General features: G+C 40.0%; 1 protein-coding gene across 7 annotated transcripts in view; it reads left to right on the forward strand.

Annotated features, from left to right (window-relative positions):
- Positions 1–21,958, forward strand: part of MID2 (midline 2) — an 87,907-nt gene that overhangs the window by 13,030 nt on the left and 52,919 nt on the right. For 6 of the 7 annotated variants that reach the window (XM_019715213.3, XM_019715212.3, XM_019715209.3 and 3 more), the window contains exons 2-3: positions 46–761; positions 14,277–14,372. In XM_019715213.3, coding sequence (XP_019570772.3) covers positions 102–761; positions 14,277–14,372 — 756 coding nt within the window. In that variant the 5' untranslated portion in view covers positions 46–101. The remainder of the gene's footprint in view (positions 1–45; positions 762–14,276; positions 14,373–21,958) is intronic. The other variant, XM_074323418.2, reaches the window with a different exon arrangement.

The following is a 21,958-nucleotide window of genomic DNA, read 5'->3' on the forward strand; positions in this document are numbered from 1 at the left end:
TTCCTTTGGAAATGCTTAATGACTCTTGCTTTGTATTCCTTGCAGGTGAAAGCCCAGCCTCTGTGGTTCTTAATGCCTCAGCAGGATTATTTTCATTAAAGATGGAAACACTGGAGTCTGAATTGACCTGTCCAATCTGCCTAGAGTTGTTTGAAGACCCCCTCCTGCTCCCTTGTGCTCATAGCCTCTGCTTCAGCTGTGCCCATCGCATCTTGGTCTCTAGCTGCAGCTCTGGTGAATCCATTGAACCCATTACCGCTTTTCAGTGTCCTACGTGCAGGTATGTTATCTCGCTGAACCACCGGGGCCTGGATGGCCTCAAGAGGAATGTGACTCTGCAGAACATTATTGACCGTTTCCAGAAGGCTTCAGTTAGTGGGCCCAATTCCCCAAGTGAGAGCCGCCGTGAGAGGACTTACAGGCCCAGCACCGCCATGTCTAGTGAGCGAATTGCTTGCCAATTCTGTGAGCAGGATCCACCAAGGGATGCAGTGAAAACATGCATCACCTGTGAGGTCTCCTACTGTGACCGTTGCCTGCGGGCCACACACCCCAACAAGAAACCTTTCACCAGCCACCGCCTGGTGGAACCAGTGCCAGACACACATCTTCGAGGGATCACCTGCCTGGACCACGAGAATGAGAAAGTGAACATGTATTGTGTATCTGATGACCAATTGATCTGTGCCTTATGCAAACTGGTGGGGCGTCACCGAGACCATCAGGTCGCATCCCTGAATGATCGGTTCGAGAAACTCAAGGTAAGGGATCTGGGAAACATCCCTGACACAGCTTTGTCTCTTTATACACAATTATACAGTTAGCAATTTCCCTAATAAAATGGGTCACTTTTCTTATATGACAAGTGAGTTACCTCCAAGTTGTTCTCGTGAGGAATAACCTACTCACCTGCAAGCTCTCACTGGAACCTATTTCTTCTGTGGCACAAACCTGCTTGCATTCATTCACCCCTGACCAATTCTACGGGAGGTAGCCCATGGCCCGCCATACTAGGAGTCCACGAGGGAAACAGCACCCTGTCTCCTCTGTCAGTGACACATTGCACACTGCATATCTTTGCCATGATCTTTCCACCTCTTCTTTTTAAAGTATATGAGTGCCTGTGTAGGTGTACTACAATTAGCATATGTGTTGATTTGCATATTTATGTCATAGCAATGGGAAGGTTGGGTGTGTCTCTGCATAGGTGTGGGTGGAAGTGTCTGAGTATATCTCTGTAGGTGAGAGATTTTTGTGGAGGACAGCAGTGTATGGTTGCACATTCAGTACACTAAAGAAACAAAGGCTTGGCATGGGCCACTACAAATTGCTGTCAAGCCCTTAATGCAGGACTAAATCCTAAGCCTGCCTTAGAAAACAAAACAAACAGATAAAAAAGGAACTTCAGTGTACCATGAAGTCAGGAGGGCTAATCAAATACGTGAACTAAAACTTTAAACCAAAAGCCATAAATATTTAATCCAGATCAGATTTTGTGCCAGTATTCATTTTTGTGGGTTATGGACTGACGTACTTGTTTGCAGTCCCTGCCTTGGAAATTCTTAATATTTCATTTGTGTTCAGTGGACAGAGTTTTCCAAAGTTGTTGGGCCATATAATATTTATGTGCGAGTCTAAGTGCCTGTTTTTAAAGCCCTACTGCCTCATGTTGATGTTAACAAATGTCGGCTCCAGCAAATTGTTTTATTCCCATTGCCTGCCTGCTATGTGGTTTAAGTTCTTTTAAAAAGGGATCAACTTACCAGAAATTCCAGAAAAATAAAATGTATAAATGAGTATTAAGATTACCACCCCAAAATAAGGCCTGAATATATAAGCCAAGCTGAAAGGAAGACCCAGATAGGGTGGAAGGAGGGCAAGAAGGGAGTGGAGAGTTTCCTCTTGCCATGCTCTGGAAAAGTCATTGTAACTTATGTAAAAATTATGACACTGGTGAGGGTAGTGATCCTCAGAATAGGATATGTATTCCCTTCTGTAATTTGTGGCAAGCAATATTGAGAGTAGTCACACTGACAATGGTTTGTGCCTTTTTTTGATTATTATTTACATCTAATATTTATAAATGTGCACAAAGTTCAATGTCTATCTGTTGATTTCACTCAAAGTGATATTCATATCAAGACTGCAGAGAGGAATAATCTCCTTGACTTTAAGTCTTAGCATCGTAAGAAGTTAGGCCTTGAATTTGGCCTCTTTGAAGCCCTATACTTTCAAGTGGTATATAAACTGAGAGTTTGATAGGTTGAGCGATTTGGTCAAAGTCACAGAATTTGAACTGGAACTCGGCTTCTAGGTCCTGAGTTAAGTATTCTTTCTGCTGCAGCCTGCTGCCACTTTATTTTGGACCTAAGTTTCCCCCATGCAATGTGATTTGGAACTAAACTTTATGCTCCAGCAGTTGCACACATCATAGGTCACAGATAAATGATTAACAGCATCAAGGAAAGGATATATTATTGTATAAACTTACAGCTTCATAATGGGAAGTGATGGGGCGGGGCGGGGTTCCAGGAAGAGTGGGGGAGATGGAGAGGATAGAACACTGCCAAATATTTGCAGGTGTTGGAACTATAATAAGACATTGGCCTTGAGAAATATTCCAAACAGAAAAATCTGTATCCATATGTACTACTGAGATAACAAAAAACTGGCTAGAATAAGCCGGTACCTACAGAACACCAGCTTTTTGAAGACATCCGAAAACATGAAAACATTGGGTGATTGATTAGATATTTGGCATCATGCAGCTATAGCTCTCGTCTCCAGGGGTGGATGGAGCACAAAAGTATTTTACCAAAAGATACTTTAGTCTGTAACTAATGGGTAATTTTTGGAGAAAGAGGCCAGATTTTGAATTGTTCCCCTTTAATTTTTTAGGAAATGTGCAGAAAATTCTGATTATAAATTAAGTGGAAACTTTTTTTGCTCATTTTTGGATGGAGAGTAGAAACATATGAATCATTCCCAACTGTGTGGTTTGTTATGTTGTCTGGAACATCTTGGACTTTAGGGAGGGAGAGGGAGGTGCTGCTTGTGTGTGTGGGAGGGTCACTTTGGTTTGGTGCCAAGTGGAAAAGGATATTAGTTCTCCACAGTAAGCAGAGAGAAAATCTGACTTTTAGAGTCATATATACGCACTTTGAGTTAATTTTAATTTAGAAAAGCATTTAGGATTATCCCTTTAGTCTGTTTGATTCTTCCCTAAGGATAAAGGAGAAAGCCAGCTGTCGGGGAGATGGCCTTGTGCATACTCCCCTGGCCCTGTGGGGTACATGGGGGTCCTACAGGAGAAGAGGAAAAATGATTACATATACATATACATATACATATACATATACATATACATATACATATACATATACATATATATATATATATATATATATATATATATATATATATATATTTACTTTCTGGCCAGTAACCGATATGGTATTTATTTGTACTTTTTGGTTGTGGAGCTTCATAGTTGGCATTTATAACTCCCCTTATTGGACTAAACTCCTGATTAGGATTAGTGGTGTCTAATATTTATTTGTTCAATAAGGAATGAACAAACCATTATGTTATAGATGAAAGGTCAGAATAACCAGAAGCCAGCCTATCTTCTTAACATGTACTCAAAACGGATTACAGGGTTTGGGATACTCAGTATAGTTTATTATCCTTATTTAGTTGTCTAGTCTACCTACATGTCCTTCAGAAAGCTTCCCATGGTTTAATTAATTCTTCAGTTTCAAAGAATAATTGTGTTCATGACAGTTATTAGTAGTAAGCCCTCTCAGAATAATTATTTTCTCCCTTACCTCTCTAGTCCCAGTACTTCCTAGTCCCAGTATATAAATTAGTTCATGGTATGTGCCACCTTTCTATAAAACTGCTTCACATTTTTGGAGTTTTCATTGTCACGTGAGTTTCTCCTGTTAGAAAATATTGGTATTATTGTATTAATACATGCTGGCTTTATAAGAAGGTCAATTTCAGTGGCTTTCTATTGGTGACAGATCTGAACTCAGTATTCTAAGTCCTGTACAGCGTGGTCCCCATGATGCCCATCTGTCTCTTTTCTCTACCACTCTCAAACATGCTACCTTCATCTACCGAGACTAGCTTCCTACCTGTCTGCTCAACGTGCCATTCTCTTTTCTGACTCTGAACTTTGGCTCTCACTTGTGCTCTTCTCTTGGCCCGTTTAAGAATCTGGCCTATTCTTTAGTGCTCAGTTGAAACCCCACAAGGCCACTCCAACACATTCCAACTATACTATAAATTATTTGAGACCAGGCACAATGTCTTTTGTTTCTTCAGTATCATCTTAGTGTCTAGCACACATAGTCTATGCTCAAGAAATCCAAATGAATTAAATCTTTGTAATGGATTTGCAGGAAGTGTACCAGCATTTATAGCTTGCTTTGGTTTTCATTTTATAAAATATAAATCTGTCTTGCCATTATGAATACTTTAGAAGTCTGAAAAAAATCTGTGAACTACTGATAATGTTAAAAACTAAAGTGTTAGCAAAAGTATGGCATGTTCTTAATTTTAAGTGCCTGTTCATTTTGATTGCTGGGTTTTCTAACTGCCTAAATGTATGGTGACATCTGTATAAATCAGATGTGATTATTATAATTCTCTTTGAGAGTGATGTCTTCACATTTCCATGCCCACAGCCTGCCAAAAATATAGCTGATGAAAACCTGGGGGAATAGAGGAATTTCCTGAAAAGAATAAACAAGCACATTTTCTTTTTCTCATTACATTTCCACAAATTCATTACTACAAATAATTCTTAAATGCAATTACATTTACACATCAGGGATCTTGTTGTTATAAAATATTACCTGGCACTAGAGTTAGCTTTTTGTTATGGGAAAGTAACACACACACACACACACACGAAGAGACGGTGACAGAAAGAACTAAAGATTGCCAGACAAAGAGAAGAAGATATGAGACTTGGAGAATGTTCAAAGGAAAGCCACAATGAGGATTAAAAGGTTGGAAAATATGATATTCTAAAATCTTATCATAGTTGATTGCTTGTCCTTCTTCCTACTCAGTCACTCTGTCATCCACCCACCTATTCTCACTCAGCCACCACCTTCTCCCCGTCATCAGCTCTCAGTCTACTCACCCACTTGACACCCACTTCTGTCTGCCAAGACAGATACCGTCTTGACTTACCTACCAATGGTTATTTGACTGTTTTTGAACCAGTATGAGTATGAATATAAGAGAAAGAAAGAGAAATACTTTTATGAGAGACAGAGTTGAGAGAGGGTATATTTGCATACATGTGTATGTGTCATTATATAAAAGAGTGTTTGTTTCTGCATTGATGAGTGGCTGAGAATGACTCTGTGTCTGTGTGTCTATGTCTGTCTATAAATGTGTGTCACTGTGTGGAGGAGGAGATAATATCTGTGTTACTCTTCTGTGGGTATATCTGTAGCTCAGTTGGATATAAGAGGGCCATGAGTGTAAGGCAAGCTTTCTGTGGACACCCTAAGGGGGATTAGGACCTCAGTACAACCTATCCTGATACTAGGGATCTCCCTAATAAATGAGCCAGATCATGCATCCTTATGCTAAGCAAAATCTTCAGGGGAGACCAGGGTGGGTTATCATAGGTAAAGAAACAGAAAAAGTTTTTTCTCACTTTTACTCGCTTAGGTACTGAATCACAGTAACTAAATATAATCAGAGCAAAGCCTTTGAGTCCATATATGTGCTCTCTAAGGTATGGTGGTGCATATGTGTGTATGGGGGAGGGGTAATATCTGTCATGGGCTTTCTCAGCTAAACGAGCCTTCAACTCATGATCGTAAAATCATTCTTACTTATAGATGTGGCTTCTCCGTGGTCTGTTAATTGTCTAAGATTTACTCTGTATTAGTGATTTTATATATACACAGGGTGACAAAAAAAATGTATACACATTTTAAGAAAGGAAAACTGTATTAAGATTGTTAATACTCAATACATACCAATAACAAAAGATGAATACAAGTCACGTTTGACTTCTGCAATTATAGGAGGTGCTCAAAGTAGTTACCATCAGCGTCCAGACACTTCTGATTATGGCGAACTACTGCTTGAGAAATGCTGACCAAAGTGTCCACTTGTATACATTTTTTGGCACCCCCAGCATATATCTATATATCTATATATCTATACAGATTTATAGATATAGATATATAGATTATATAGATATAGCTATAGATATATAGATATATAGATATCTGTATTTCTATCTATCTATCTATCTATATATATATATGGTGTGCAATCATAAAATACATTGAATGTTTAAATAAAATATTACAGTGAAAGACACTTTGCCATTCATGCCCCTCAAAATACTCCCCTCACTTCGAACACATTTATCCCATCGTTCTTGTCACTTTCTGAAGCAGTTCTGAGAGTTCTTTTTCGTGAGTGTCTTTACTTCATCATCACGGCAATGCTCTGTGTCACACATCTCTTCTGGTACAGCAATTTCTGTCGAATGAAAACGTTATGGTGTATCTTCATCCACCTTATTCACCGGTTCTGGCACCATGCAGCTTCTGGCTCTTCCCCAAAGTCAAAATGACCTTGAAAGGTAAATGTTTTGAGTAAATTCAGGATGTGGAAGCAGCCATGACAGCGCAACTAAAGACACTCACAAAAGAGGACTTCCAGAACTGCTTCTGAACGTGGCAAGGCTGCTGGGATAAGTGTGTTCAAAGCGAGGGGGAGTATTTTTTTTTTTTGAGGGGGAGTATTTTGAGGGGGATTAATGACAATGTGTTTTCTACTATAATTTTCTTTTTTAAAAAATTAAACATTCACCGTATTTTTTTATCACACCTCGTAAATCTGTGTGTGTGTTTTGCATGTGTATGTGGGTAAAAAAAAAATGCATTTTATTCCTTGTCTGCTCAAACTATGTATTAAGACTCATTTGAACTTCAGTTCTTTTCCCTTCAGTAGTTATACTGATTCTCTGGCTGTGTTCTCATATAGTATTAACAGGGCCCTGTGTTGGAAGATGTTTTCTATTGTTTCTTAGGTTTGAGAGCAAGTTTAACAAGTAAATACTTTAACTATCTGTGCACTTATCTTTTTGTTTTTCTATTATTTCTTTTGTCCCAAGTTTGCTCCTCATCGACATTTGAGTGGAGCCAAAAATCATCAGTCTGAGAACAATTTACAAAATGTTGACCCAGAGATTGTTCCTGGGTGGATGAACATCCTGTCTGTTATTATTCGGCAAAAGAACATAGTACAGAAACATAATATAGGTGAGGAAAGATTAAGGAAACAAAAATTATTGAACCCAAAGAAGTGAAGTTTAAAGCGGAAAATGTGATAATGACATTTGAGTTCATGAAGGGTTGATATAATGAAGTAATGTGTTCTTTATCTCCCCCGAAGGTAGAACAGACAATAACTTCAACTGTAGCACCAGGGAGTTAGACCGGGGCTTTATTCATTCATTTCACAAATAATGAATGCTCATTTTGTTTATTTAACGCTTGAAATGTTCAGGACATTATGGTAGGAGTGGGGGACATAGGAAATAAGGCAGAGTCCTTGCCCTGAGGAGCTTTGAGTTTAGTAAGTAAGGGAGACAGATTTGTCCATTGGAAATTCTAATTCAGCATGGTAAGTGCTGTGACAGGTGTGCACAGGGTGCTCTGAAGCACAGAAGAGGTCAGGGAAAGGAAATCATCAAGTTTAGACACGGAATCATGAATGAATTTGTTGGAGAAGAGGGAAAACTGGAGAAAGAGTGGCAAGAAAGAATTGATAGGACTTGGCGAATGACTACAGTGGTTATAGATGATGGAGAGAAAGAATTTAAAAAATGATCTTTGAGCAGGAGATTTCTTGAATGATGGTGGTATTGGGGACACAAATGGGGAAATTAGGAAGGGGCTAGCGGTTTTGGTGGGATGATTTGACTTTTAGACTTGAGTTTGATGTGATGGTGGGTCTTTTAACATTCATTCATTCATCAAACATTTACCGTATAGCTAGTAGGTGCCAAGCACCAGAAGAGGTGTTGAGGTAACAGTGATAAAGACAGCACAGTCCCAACCCATGTGGAGCTCTCAGCTTAATGTGGGGAGAAAGACAATTAAGGACACAGTTACAAGACAGTGTACTGAGGGCAATGCCAGCAGAAGCATGGAGCGTTGAGAGAGAGCATAGAAGGGATATCAAGAGACTTTGGCTGGGTTTTTGGACTCCCAGTTGGGGTAAAGGGCTGCAGTAAGGAACAGGGAGTGCTCTAGTCAAGACAGAAGAGTTCAAATATCTGGCAGAGAAAAAGCATGGGGTACTCTTAGAAATGAAAGGGCAAGTGTTCAGAAGGAGTTGAAATTCAGGCCTTTATGGTGGCTGAAAGATCAGGACTAGAGAAATAGATGTGGGTATCTTTAGCATGGAGATGGAGCCATGCAGTAGTGAGCTGGATGAGGACCCAGGATTGAGCCCTGCAGCACATGAATGGTCTAGAAGTTAGACATGAAGGAAGAGCAAGAGGAGGATGTGTATGAGAGGCAGGGACTGAAGAGAAATAGTGCAAGTGGAATACAATATTGAGGCCTCCAGGAAAGTAGGCTTGGCTTTGGCTCACTATTCTGAATATTATCAAAATAAACACTGGATTTAGATTTTTAGTGCAGGTTTTTATTTAGAAGGTCCAAATAATAATTTATGCATATAAACTAGAGATTTAACCATGCTATGCACCTGAAGAGGGGAAAGAAAAGAATGTGGGACGGTTTGTGTAGCATTTCTGATAAGGGGCTGGGGGAATGTGGGTCTTTGCTGGATGATTTCAGAACCTTCTGAAAAGAAAAGGAATGGCAACCCGTTTTACCTGGCTGGAGCACTGGTCTGGTTATCTCTAACAAACCCCAGGTAGCGTAGACCTCATACAGACATCCAGTATATCACCTGTGTCTCATTCTGGGAATTAGCCTATATCTATAAAGCAGCAAATAAATGTTTGGGGAAGGAATAAACTGGCATAAGGGTGTAGGCTTCAGTTTGTGGAACAGATGGTGTGTTCTGCTGTTGAAAGGCCATATGTAATTGACACAAAGTGACAGACTGAAGCAAAAGCAAAGTAAGTATTTTAAGACAAGCAGTTAAAAAAAGAAGGCAGAATGTGACCCCCCCAAAAAAAAAGGTATGCTAAGATTGTGGCTCCTGGCTTTTGGAAGAGCTGGGAATGTTTCAGTGAGTCAACAGGATGTCAGAAAAGAGCATGTCAAGGAATAATAATGGGGTCACTGGCTCAGGTTATTTTTAAAGATGAAGTTGTCTTCTGTCAGTTGGGAAGACCCAGGTTTGGGATGGGTTAGCCTTTCTTTATTTCCCTTCTCCATTTGCACCCCAAGATTCAATTCCCACATCAAAACAGTCGGGATCCTGTGTAGGTACCTTTTAGAAAGCAAGAGAGCATGCAGGGATTCGGTGGCAATACTACATGTTTGAATAGAATAGACAGAAAACTCCACCCTTTTTTTGGCTTCAGGATTTGCTGTTTCAGGTTGGTGTCTGTAAGCGTGCTCATATTGTGTGACTACATATGCCTTCATAGAGCATGACAAATGGAGATCATGGTCGAGTGAGTGCCACCATGGGAATCTTTCCGGTGTTTTCATGTATAACTAGGCTTCTTGAAGGAACCAGTTATAAAGTTACCTGAAATAACCTGTGTCTAAAGAAAACAACAACAACAACAACCAGAAAACAGAGATTACTTGAGAGGTTTGGAGAAGCCATTTCTTTGTGTGGGATGCTGTCTAGAAGAAGAATGGTCTGTGCCTGGCTTTCTCAGAGCTGGCATAACGTTTTCCTCTTTGGCAAGGGTATAAAAGAATACAAAGGGACTAAATCTATATGACACAAATGAAGTGGAACTTGGATAAAAATGGCATCAGTGTAGACTGCAAATTTAGCTAACTTGAGCTTTTAAAAATCTCAATTATGCAAATAAATCAAATCTCCCACTCACTTTGTGCTGTTTAGACATATGTACAATTTTATGAGAGCTCTAGTGATGTGAGGTGAAGAGGGTCTCATAGTTTCATAGCGCCAACGGCTTCTCTAACCCCCACGTAAGGGAAGCACAAGAGGACCCAGAGGTAACCTCCTGCAGCAGGAAATGGGAGCTTCATCCTGCTCCCCCTGCCAACCTCCTGTCCCTGTTTCCTCCCAGCAGATATCTCCATTCCAATCTCCCCTGCCACTTTGGCTCTCTCTCACTGTCACAGTTCAACTGTTCTGAGAAAGCTGCACTAACCGGGCTTGGACAGAGGGAGCCTGGCCCAGTCATTAACTTGAATGCACAACAAGAGAACAAAACAAACCAATTTTTCAAAACCAAACAAAACACAACAATAAAGAGACATGTTTAGTTTAACACAGATTTTATACACAAACACACACACGCATGCACATAGATATATGTACACATATGCGTATACTCTTTATTTACTCAGCCAGAGTATAGATAATTACTTGGCCAAATCCATGAAACCTAGACTGGCCCAGAATTTCTAGTTCGAAGTGATTCGTCAGTGTTAGGTATGAGAAGGGAGGATGACGAAATAGACTGCATAATTGCTTCAGTTCTCTGCATCCCCGTGCATATGTTCATTATTGAGAATCAATTCCAGAATCAAGGCTTTAATTCCTTATAAATGAGTAGGAAGTTAGTAAGTAAATGCTCAGTGTTTTCCTCAAATTATGTCTCGTAATGCAAGAAAACAGTGGCAAAAAGCCATGAACAGATGGTGTTTTTATTAGCCAAAGATTTATTTTCCAAAGCATTTTTCATATTAATGAAGTCAGGTCGAAATTAGAGTCATCTTGTCAGTTCTAGTTGTCTGTTGTTAAAATGTGCTGGCATTCTGCAGATTGCCAGGGGGTGGGGGGGACAGAGCAAATAACAATTTGCCATAATTCTGTGATGGTAACCCAAGGTCCATAATCTATAACCGGACCCCAAATTATGTGCTTAGCCCAAATTTTTGTTTTCAGTGGCTTTATAGGAGGTGTGAGTCTCAGTTTGGGGCCATAAATGAGGAACACACAGCAAGGATCTTAGTCCTGCTCTGCACTATGAATTATTTATAAGATATCAGTTTCATGATAAGTGTTGCAACAGGTTGCATGTATTTGTTAGAAAACATTCTCCCCATGATATCTTATGTTCAAATGGAAACACATTACAGTTTGAAACACAGATTTCTAATATTACATCTGCTCTGCGTTCATCAGTCTACATTGTGATTACCTAATATATGTCAGTAAAGCCATCTGTGATGCATGGGGTTTCCAGTGATCTAGGAATCTTGACCACTCTGCTAGAGGAAATCACAAACCGACTGGATCCGTTACCAGTGCTCACTCTCGAACTTAAGTTGGACCCTTTATTCCAACTCCAGCTCAATCAAACTCATCTTATGGTCAGACGTTTTAAGAGGAGTTCAGACTTGTAGCCGCCACTTCATCACCACCACTGTATTTCTTAATCTGTACAGTTTGGCATCTGCTTCCAAAACTCTACAGAAGCTCCTTTTTCAAAGGCCACCAGTGACCTTTAATTACCAAATCCAGCTGCCTTTTACCAGCCCTCATATTTCTTGCACTCTCTGCATATTTGACAGTGACAAATCCTTTCTTGAAACACGTTTCTCTCAATTATCATCTTAGCTTGGCCCAGACCTGCATTCCCAACTGCTTTGAATACTGCAGCCTCTTCCTAACCAATGTCCCTGTCCCAGGCTCTCCTGTTTCAGGCTGCCCCACATATTACCAGTAGGTTGAGCTCATAAATGCAGTCCTTATTATATCATTATCTTGCTCAAAAGCTATTAGTAAGTTCCCACTGCTTAAAAAATAGGCACAAACTCCTCACATAGGCATTCAAGACCTTCATAACAGAGCTCTGATCCCCATTTCCAGCCTTGTCCCCCACTACTCTCTTGTACCTTCTGCTCTAGCCAAACTCAGCTTCTCTTCTCTGAACATGGCCTATAGTTCATTCCATTTTACTTTTGCTCATACTATTCCTTGTGCCTGGAACACCCTGCCCCTTCCATCTGTCTGTTAAATCCTACTTATTCTTCAAGACCCACCTTTTTTTTTTTTTTTTATAAAGGCAAACAGAATTTCAGTAACTTGAATTCTGTCATTCTATGTGACCATACAAACATATTTGCAAACAGCCAGAATCAACCCAGAACAATGTACAGTGAGATGCTAAGCTTTAGAATTGTTCACTGAAAACTGGCACATAGAAATGGTGCAAAATACCATTGCAAAAAACAAAACAAAGCATAAGGAAATGGACATTTCAGAGAAGAATGTCAGGATAAACAACAAAAGATGGTGATCTTCTATTGCCAGAAGAAATCTAAAGGATAATGTCAAGACTCATCTTAATTTCACTTCCTCTTTATCTCTGAAGTCACTGCACCTTGAACAGAGTAGGTGCTCAATACATTTTGTTGTATTAACTCTCTGAACTGCCATTTATTTTTTCCCCCTAACATCTACTTAGCTTAGAGATCATGTCCAAATCAATGATTGCCGCCTTTCTTTTTTCCTTCTTCCCTCTCTGTCCTTGCTAAGGAGAAGGCCACCGTTGAGATGGTCATGGAATTAAAGAAGGCCAGGGGAGACACTGTACCCAAGCCATGAAAACTGGAATAAATGGTGAAAAATCATTTCCATGGGAACAAAGCCAAAGAAACCAAGAGAGATCTGGCAAACAGGGAAGCAAAGATTAAGCTGGTTTTCATGATCCAGTCTGAGAACAAGTGAGATCAGACTGCCCACCCTAGAAATACATATATCCATAGGGATACATCCTCTGGGATAGAGTCATGGGACAGTGCCAAGGATACTAAGGAGCCACAGCTACTTAGTAGACAAGGGGCGAAGTACATAAGTCCTCTCCCTTTCCCCACTTCTCCTGGCCCCCTATCCCCCCTGCCAAAAACATGAACTTTGAACAACTGCAAACCATGGAAACCATGAAGATAGCAATGAAGCAACGAACACGACCAAGGGAAGAAATGATAGCAGAATAAGGGCCAGGAAGTTGGGGTATTACGTTTGGAACAGACTTTGCGGGGGCGGGGGCGGTATTGGGATGGTGAGTGAGAGAGGAGTGGATATTGGGGCAGGTCCTGAGGTAGAAGCAGCCACTAGAGCTGAAGACTTGGGAATGGGGAGGAATAAAAGAAGCCCATTATCATTGTAGAATGAATCACATTCTATTTTCTTCACATAAGGAATGGGAGAGAGTAGCTTGCTCAACTGAAAATATGCTAAGAGTTCTGAGTACTGCTGTAACTATGTTATATTAAACATATTTGCAAAGTGCTTCTAATATGTACTTAAAAGGATTTCAATCGCAGTAAGCAGTGGTAAGCAATGGATGTCCTATCCTGATACAGCCAGGCTTTGCATTTTGAAGTCGGGCAGCTCCATGGGTTATTCCTTAGTGCCAAGAAAGGGAAACTGTGAGATATGATGCTAGATTTTTATAAATCCCACATTTAAAATATCACCTTTTTTCCCTGAAGGAACCTACTGATAAATATGAAAGGTTATCAACAACAACAACAACAAAAAAATCATGAAATACTAGGGTAAAGCTGTGACTGAAGGTTCCAGTCCTAGCTTTGCCACATACTAATTATACTTACCCCCCACTCTCAAGCTCAGTTTCCTCACCTGTACAATGCCGACATCTCCTACTTCATGGGTTGTTATGATTATTCAATGATTTATGTGAAATTGTAGAGCATAGTGTCTGGCAAGTAGTAATAATTCAATAAATTAATAGCTTTCTTAGACTACTCATCTCTAAAAGAGAGAATAGTACCAGTTATCCCTATGTCACAGCGTTATTGTGAGGGCAAAAGGAGGTATTTACTGTGAACTACTTTAAAAAGTTGAAAGTATTATTGAAAACATAATGTCATTAAAGTTCTATATCTACAAAGTCATAAATGTCAACTTTTCCCTAACAGTAGTAGTCTGGAACAAGTAAGTGTACAGCATTATTAAGTGGCACCTAGAACAGTGCTTAGCCCATAGCAAGTGCTCAGTGAATCTTTGAAATATTTGTGAACTGACTGACTGATCTCCACAGGCTATTGGTTTTCAAGCTCATTGAATGTTTGTTCTTTTTCCCCACTCTTTCCTTTTCCCCCTGGCTTCACACTCTGCGATGGCAGCAAACTCTGGAGATGAACCTAACCAACCTGGTTAAGCGTAACAGTGAACTAGAAAATCAAATGGCCAAGCTAATACAGATCTGCCAGCAGGTTGAGGTATGTAAAAGAAACATTTGTGATTCTTTCAGAGGACCTGGATCAATTCTTTGGGGGCACTTGAGTTATGTCAGAATGTAGCTCAGCCATTTGGAATGAAGGAATGAATGGTAGTTCTAGGAAGTCTTATTCCTTTAGGATACTCATTCCAAGAAAAGCGGCAGATAGTTGTTGTTTAAAAAAAAGGGGGGTGGTAGACAGCGGTGATGGGTTTGGGAGACAACAATCCAAGGGCCAATCCCCTTCTCCTTTCCAAACAGCAGGCAGCATGAGAATCCGACATGAAGTGTATGTTTCTTCCTTCATCAAACTGGACACAATAGCTCCTTAAAGAGATTGCTGGGGTTCCACAGGGAAGTTGGGAATTTGGGTCCTTGGCATAGGGTGAGGCTCGTTCAGTGCAGTATTGTTTCTGTAACAGTATTATCAGGACTGCTCCTCCTCTTCCTAGACTCTCCTCCCTTCATCCCCATGCACCTTACCAGGTCCTCACTTACCACTTTCCCACTTATTCTTGTCCTCAACAAATGATACCTATGTGAAAGTTGTCTGTGAATTATAAAGTGTTACACAAGTATAAGGTTTTCGAAAATTGTTACATACATCAAATCTCAGAGCATAGCTTACGAGAGGAGTCAACCTCTTCTTAAGTGGATGCAATAATAGAAAAATGTTATTTCTCTCTCTTTCTCAAGAGCATGAAAATTCAGCTGTAGCATTTGGTTTTCTGTTGATTTTTTTTGAAGAGGCAATGGTAGTGCTTATAGTGTAAACAGAATCAGGTGAAATATTATAGGACTCCTTTCTCATGGGCCGTGGTTGGATAAAAATGTTTCTAATTCTATGTACAACCTGATAGTCTAGTTCTAATCTCACTTGTATGACAGATCAATGTAATGGTTTGAGTCTATTTTACTTTAAACAATAAAATAGTTTTATTGTGATCTCATCTCTCAGTCCCACCTGAGGATTCCTATATAAGAGAGTGGGGGGGGGTTTGTAAGGCCAAACAAAATCTTCTTTTATGACTAACCACTCATGATTTTTTGGCTTTCTTAAAGTGTTGGATTTCTTAAAGTAGGCTGTACTTGTCTGATGAGCATACCATAACAATTTAATCACTGCTGCACACTCCATTTGTGGAAGAGAGTGGTGCTATATGTAGGGTACATATGTAGGGTACTGGTTAAACTCAGGTGCGAGATTGTGCCCTGGGGTAGGGGATTTAGGAAGAAGCATAAGGAATAAAAAGAAAGAATACTGGAATGTAAGTTGGAAAACTGAGTTCTAGACTTAATTCTGCCGTTAATTGTTAGTATAAACTTGAGTAAGTCATTTAACCTCTCAGCTTCAGTGTCCTTACCTATAAAATGAGTGGTTGAACTGACTACATGACTTTTGATGTCTCTCCCAGATTTCACAGGTCATGATTCCGTGAATGGTTACCTTCTTTATTCTCTTCTTTATCTCTTCAGTCTCATCCTTTCCAAAGGGGGGAAGAAAGAAAACAGAAGGCATTTTAGAGTGGTTTTCAGCTAATCAGAATCCCTCTATGTTCCACTGTATCAAAGCTTCTGATTATGCTGTTAGATTATAGTATAAGAAACCCACACTGGTGAAGAGACAAGGAAGTATTGTAAACAGGAGACAAGATACAGAATCCCTTGGGTTAGAATTTGTGTGATTGAGGGTGTGGTAACAGTTAATAGTGAATAAAACATGGTTAGAAATTATAATCATCACCTTCCTCATTCTCATCAAAAGACTGTTAAGTATAGAGCAAGTTGTAGTCAAATTAGCAAAGTAAGCAGTTTAGTTTCATTAGTTGTTCACTTCAGGACCTCTCTAACTTCTTATCCTACCCATGGGAAGCTTATCACTCTGGCCAGCCTCACCCAAGCGTAGCCCTATTCCAACCTTTCCCAGCCCATTGTACCAGTCAAACCTTTATACTCAGGGCCATACTCTTTTCAGGTGGCAAGGAGCTAGTCTCATAAAACAATGCATCATTGTGTTAATGGAGGAGGACTCATTCTTGCCCTCCAGTAACAGGGATGTTTTAACAGTGCATTTCTGAATTTAGTATTCCTGCTTAGCCTTCAGGAGATGACACTGGTGCTGCTAAATGGAAGCAAAGCAGGAGAGAAGAGCAGCCCCACCATGAACCAGGAAAGGAGGTATTTAAGAGGCTCACTTTGGGATACTTATTAAATCCATTGTGCAGGCCACTGTCTGCTCTGGCACATAAAAGGTCACCTTTTGCTAATAGCTGTGCATGGCATTGTACTACCGTGTTTCCCCCAAAACAAGACGTAGCCAGACAATCAGCTCTAATGCGTCTTTTGGAGCAAAAATCAATATGAGATCCGGTCTTACTTTACTATCATAAAAGACCGGGTCTTATATGACATGACATGACATGACATGACATGACATGACATCATAACATAACACTGGGTCTTATACTAATTTTTGCTCCAAAAGATGCATTAGAGCTGATTGTCCGGCTAGGTCTTATTTTCGGGGAAACAGTGTAGGTACAAAGAAAATAGCATGAACACATTATTTACCCTTTGGAGTCTTACATGTTACCCAAATCCACGCTGATGTGAAAACACATGTGCAGGAAATACAGATAATGGAACAAAAATGTTAACAAATGGAAAAGAATCGTGAGATAGTACATTACATGTCAAGGGTGAGAGTGTGTTTTGGGAGTTTACTCCACGGTCTATTCAGTTTAAGATTCTGTCCTTTACAGTAGCCCTACAGGATGGCCTATGGAAGAGCATGGCTGTCCTCTGTGACATCATCCCCTCTGAAAGTTTAGGGATGTGCGCTCAACTTCCTCATAATGATAGGGTGAGTCCAGGGTGCTTATTATGCTCAATCAGCACAGAGTCTGTGTGTCCAGAAGGCTTCAGGACAAGCCCTGGCATTAGAAATGCAGTTAAAGAAGGCACTCGAGACTTCATAAATGCTAGTACATACTTTATAAAATGAAATAAATAATAGCATACTGTCTGTCATGAGAGCCAGACGCTCAATGAAGGGTGATTTGAAAGTTTTTCAGTTTATCTAATCCAGATTTACCTATGGGGAATGACTAGATTCACAGTGTAAACCAGGAATTTCACATTGGGCGGGGGTGGAGGATACCAGCTCAGGCTCTTCTGAGAAAACTGGAACAAGCTATTTTCCTGTCAAACCTGTTCCCCTTCCTTATTGTCTACAGATGTTTTTGTCACAGATTGACTTTTCATAAAGGGGCCATAAATACCGCCTCCCTCTCCTGGTTCTTTCTCCTTGTTCTCTATTCTCCTCAGAAAGTAAACAAAGCTGCAGTCTTCCTATTATTACAGAAACAGAGATTAGGATCACCACAGATTTGTTAACTGAATCCTTTGGTAATACAGCCTGTTGGAGATGTTGCCCAGCTTTCAGAATTCAATGGATAGGCAGCTGGGAATTTTTCTGTAGTATGCTTGAGAGCATGGGAGGGAGGTAGAGGCAGACCCAGGACTCCATTAATCTGGTTAAGGAAAGGCATGCTTTGACCTTGCCACTCTGTCCACTTGATCTCTATATATAGTTCTTTGTCCTGTCTCATCAGGCATCCTTTGTTTACATTTCCAAAGGAAATCTCTGTTTAATGCATAGCCCAAGCAAAATGTATACCAACAGATGACTATTTCCTCTTGGCTTCCAAGACTGCACAGTTTTGTGAATAATTAGCATTCCTGAAAATATTGAGGGGAAGAAAAATAGGTAAATACTTCATAATTAGTCAACATTTCTGGAGCAAACACTATGTCCTCAGTGTGGTGAGTGATTTCGGGGCTACAAAAGAAGTATTGTTGATGGCCTCCAGGAACTTTTAGTCCAGCTAGGGAAAACACAGTGACTAGTGAGAAAGAGGAGTATTCATAAAGCAGCATGCAGTACAGGGAGTACAAATAAATGTAGTGTAACCCTTCCATTTTTACTTAGTCTTGTTGTTAACTTTTAGGGAACTGAGCATATTAAAGCACTTTCCTGGATATTTTGTGTGCTACCTCTTTTCCTCCCCTCCAGAACTGCTATAGAACAACGAGTTAGTGCATCCCAGAAGCTCTGTGGGCAGATCAGTTTCTTTCTGGCTATTCTCAAGCTTTTTTAGGGGTTGGGTGTCGCTGTTCTTTAGCCTTAAGAGAAAGAAGAAAGAAGAGAGATAAGTTAGAAGAGAGGGAAAGGTTTTCCATAGATTGGGAAATTTCAGCTTTCTATCTCGTCACTAGGTCTTCACTTCGATAGCTTTTAGAAGTTTTTCTCTTAGAGTCCAAACTGTAGGTGGCTCGGTGTTCTCCCCTTTCTGCTCCTATTGCTCACTGAAAGGGGATTTGGTTTGGGAAGAGCAAGAATTGATGTCTGACTGCTTCTCCAAGCATAAAAATACGTGTTGTAACAGAAATTGATTTTAAAAATCACTGCTAATAGATGATATCAGCAGATGATCCTTAAGTGTTCTAGAGTGGTCCAGCTAAAATAAAGAATGCGTTCTAAATCATTAAAGCACAAATGCGTTTATTGGAGAAGCCTTCTCCAAGCACTGAGGACATGCCAAAATGAAGAAGTGATTAGAGTGAAGTAAATGTAATCAGGGAAAATTTAATGGAGAAAATGCATTTTAGCCAAATTTCGAAGGAGGGAAAAGAAATGTTCCCTCTGCTGAGAAAGAGAACAGAGGTATTAGTGGAGGTGGAAATGAGCAAAGTGTGTGAGCAAAATGATACCCTACACTCGGGGCATACACTGGGTATATGGAAATAAATAGAAAATGGTTCCTGCCCTCAAGGAACTTATCTGAAAGGTAAAATGTCAAATGTAATGTGAAGTAATAATTATTGTAATGAAAGTAAGTGCAAGATGACAAGCTAGCACGGAGAAAGCAACACCCAAGTCTGCAGAATGGATATACAAATTGAGTTATTTTGAAATAAAAGTAGAATTTTGCCAACAAAAATGAGGTAAGGGAGTGAAGGGGGCCACATACAAGAACAAGGGAGGGTAAACAGCAAAACAGCATATAGGTGTTCAGGGAGTCACAAGAAGTTTGGTTCAGCAAGAATGTGAGATGTGAGAATTGTTGCAAGAGGTAAGTAAGTGTGGGGAAGTAGTTAGGGTCTAGATAATGAAGAGCCTTGTATGCCACGCAAAGGTGTTCAGACTTTATCCTGAAGACTCAGGGTAGCTATGAAAGGATAGAAAGCAGGTGAATAACTGGATAAGATCTGCATTTCAGGATTGCTCTGGCTGTAGTATACAGGATGGAGCAAGGGTCAAGGGTCAAAAGTGAAGGCAAAGGGACCAGTTAGGTGGGAGAGACCAAGGCCCAGCCTAAGGCAGTGACACTAGGGTTAGGGAGGAGGGGATAAATTCAAAACACTTCTAGAAGGTAGAATCATTATTACTTGGTGATCAGTTAGATGCAATAGGTGAAGGGGTGAGAGAATAGTAGTATGATCCATGGGTTTCTGGCTTGGGTGACTGAATGGATGTGTCACCTTTAATTAACTAGGTTAGGAAATACAGACAGTTCTTTTTAGACAAGTGAGGTTTGTTGTGCTGTCGGTCAGAGAGTCAGATAGGAGATGCCTAGTAGGCAGCTGGCTGGCTGGACCTGGAGATCAGGAGAGAGGTCTGGGAAACGGACGAAGGCTTGGGAGTTATCAGCATCTAAGGACCACTTAAAGCTGTGGAGAATATGTAGAATAAGAAGAAGGCCGAGGACAGAGAAATCCAATTGTGTGTCACTTGGAATACAACAACAAACTGATCTTTCGAAAATAAACGGGAAGACTGTGGAGCCTCCTATGAGATTAATAAAGGACAGTGCGCATTTAAAAAATGAAAGGTCAGAAGTAAATTATTCATTTGTGGAAATGATCAACATTTTAGATATTATTTTCCAAAAGACTAAATAACACTTAATGAAGATTTCCTGTGTTCCAGGCAAGCAATTTGTATGTGTTCACTCATTTAATACTCACAGCGACTTTTTGAAGTAAAGACCATTATTATTCCTGTGTTACAGATAAAAACATTGAGATACAGAGAGATTGAAGTGACTTGCTAAGGTCATGCCACTAGATGACAGAGTGGGGGTTTGAATCCAGGCACTTTAGCTCCAGAGCCTGTACCCCTAACCACCCCATTACACTTCCTTTCGTAAGCCAAGGTACACACTACTTGGGATGTCCATTGTTCATTACCAGTGGTTCCTGACCCATCCCATGAGGATGACTTGTAATGAATAAGGGGTATGAGATGGGGATGTGAATTCCGGTGGAGACCAAAAGAGAAACACAGAGAAGAAGGGAGGAGGAAAACCAAGTGAAAGAGGATTGAGATGGCAAAGGAAGAGAAACCTTAAAGGTATGGCAGGTTTGACAGAGTCCATTGGCATAGTGCCGTCAGACAGGAACGTATCATTAGTAACCTTTGAGAGAGAAAGTTCAGTGGAAAGGTGAGGATGGAAGACAGATTCAGAGAGGTCAAGGAGAAAGTAAGTTGTAAGAAAATGCAGGCTGCAAAGAGTTTGATCATGAAAGTGAAGAAATAGAGTGGTCGTTATTATCCTTTTGAAGTACAGAACAATCAGACTCACAGACATAATACTCTAGTTGTTTATTCTGCTACTGGGTAGCTGAACCCGACCACACAAGCTTCATTTCCCTTACTTGGCTTCCAGCCAGCTCTCCAGCCCAGGATCCTCTTCCCCAGCTCCAAAGCCTCAGTTTCTACAATTCTCTCCTCCTGGAAATGGTATCTCAGCCATATGACCCTATTTAATAACTCACTGATAAGTCTGCAAAGTTGGTACACTAAAAAGGGTTATTATGTTCAATAAACTGCTGGTTTTCAGTTACTAATTCAAACAAAATTTATTTAGTAGGGAAAAGTTCATTGCTCTTCTACAAGGATATTAAGGGATTCTTTAAGTTGATACTTAAGAAAACTTGCCTATTCTCTTGCCCAAATTCCTCTTGATTACTGCCGCTAAGCAAAGGCAGAAGTTTTTAGGGAGGGACTCATACTTTCATCTCTAGTGGTTTTAAAAAGAGAGAGTTCTGTGGAATTTTTAAATGTTTATTAGCCAAAATGTTCCGTGAGTATTTCTGTGAGAGAAGGAAGAACAAGAGGAGCAGACTTTTTAGCTCCTGAGGAGGATATGGGTTACCAGTGCCTCCTGAGAATGCAATAGCTATTTTGAAACCAGTGTGAAATTATAGTGGAGAAAATGGTTTTCATGAAAAATAGAAAATAAATGCATAGTGACCTAGTCAGTCTATTCATTTACACTACTGAAATGACTAATTCAGAGTATTACATTCAATCCTATTAAATATATGGCAAATGACACTTAAAATAGATGAAAAACCTAAATCTATTGCAATCTGAGGTGTGGGCATAGCCTGTTTTTATAACTAGAGAATAAAATGCTTTATAACTTTTCAGACACCTAATGCATTCACTTCTTTTTCAAAAATACTTTGTGAAATAAATTTTTTGAGGACATTAAATGTTGCATTTGAAACATTTGGAGG

Source organism: Rhinolophus sinicus, chromosome 18 (assembly GCF_057876585.1).
Source record: "Rhinolophus sinicus isolate RSI-liver-muscle chromosome 18, RSI-T2T, whole genome shotgun sequence".
NCBI lineage: Eukaryota > Metazoa > Chordata > Mammalia > Chiroptera > Rhinolophidae > Rhinolophus > Rhinolophus sinicus.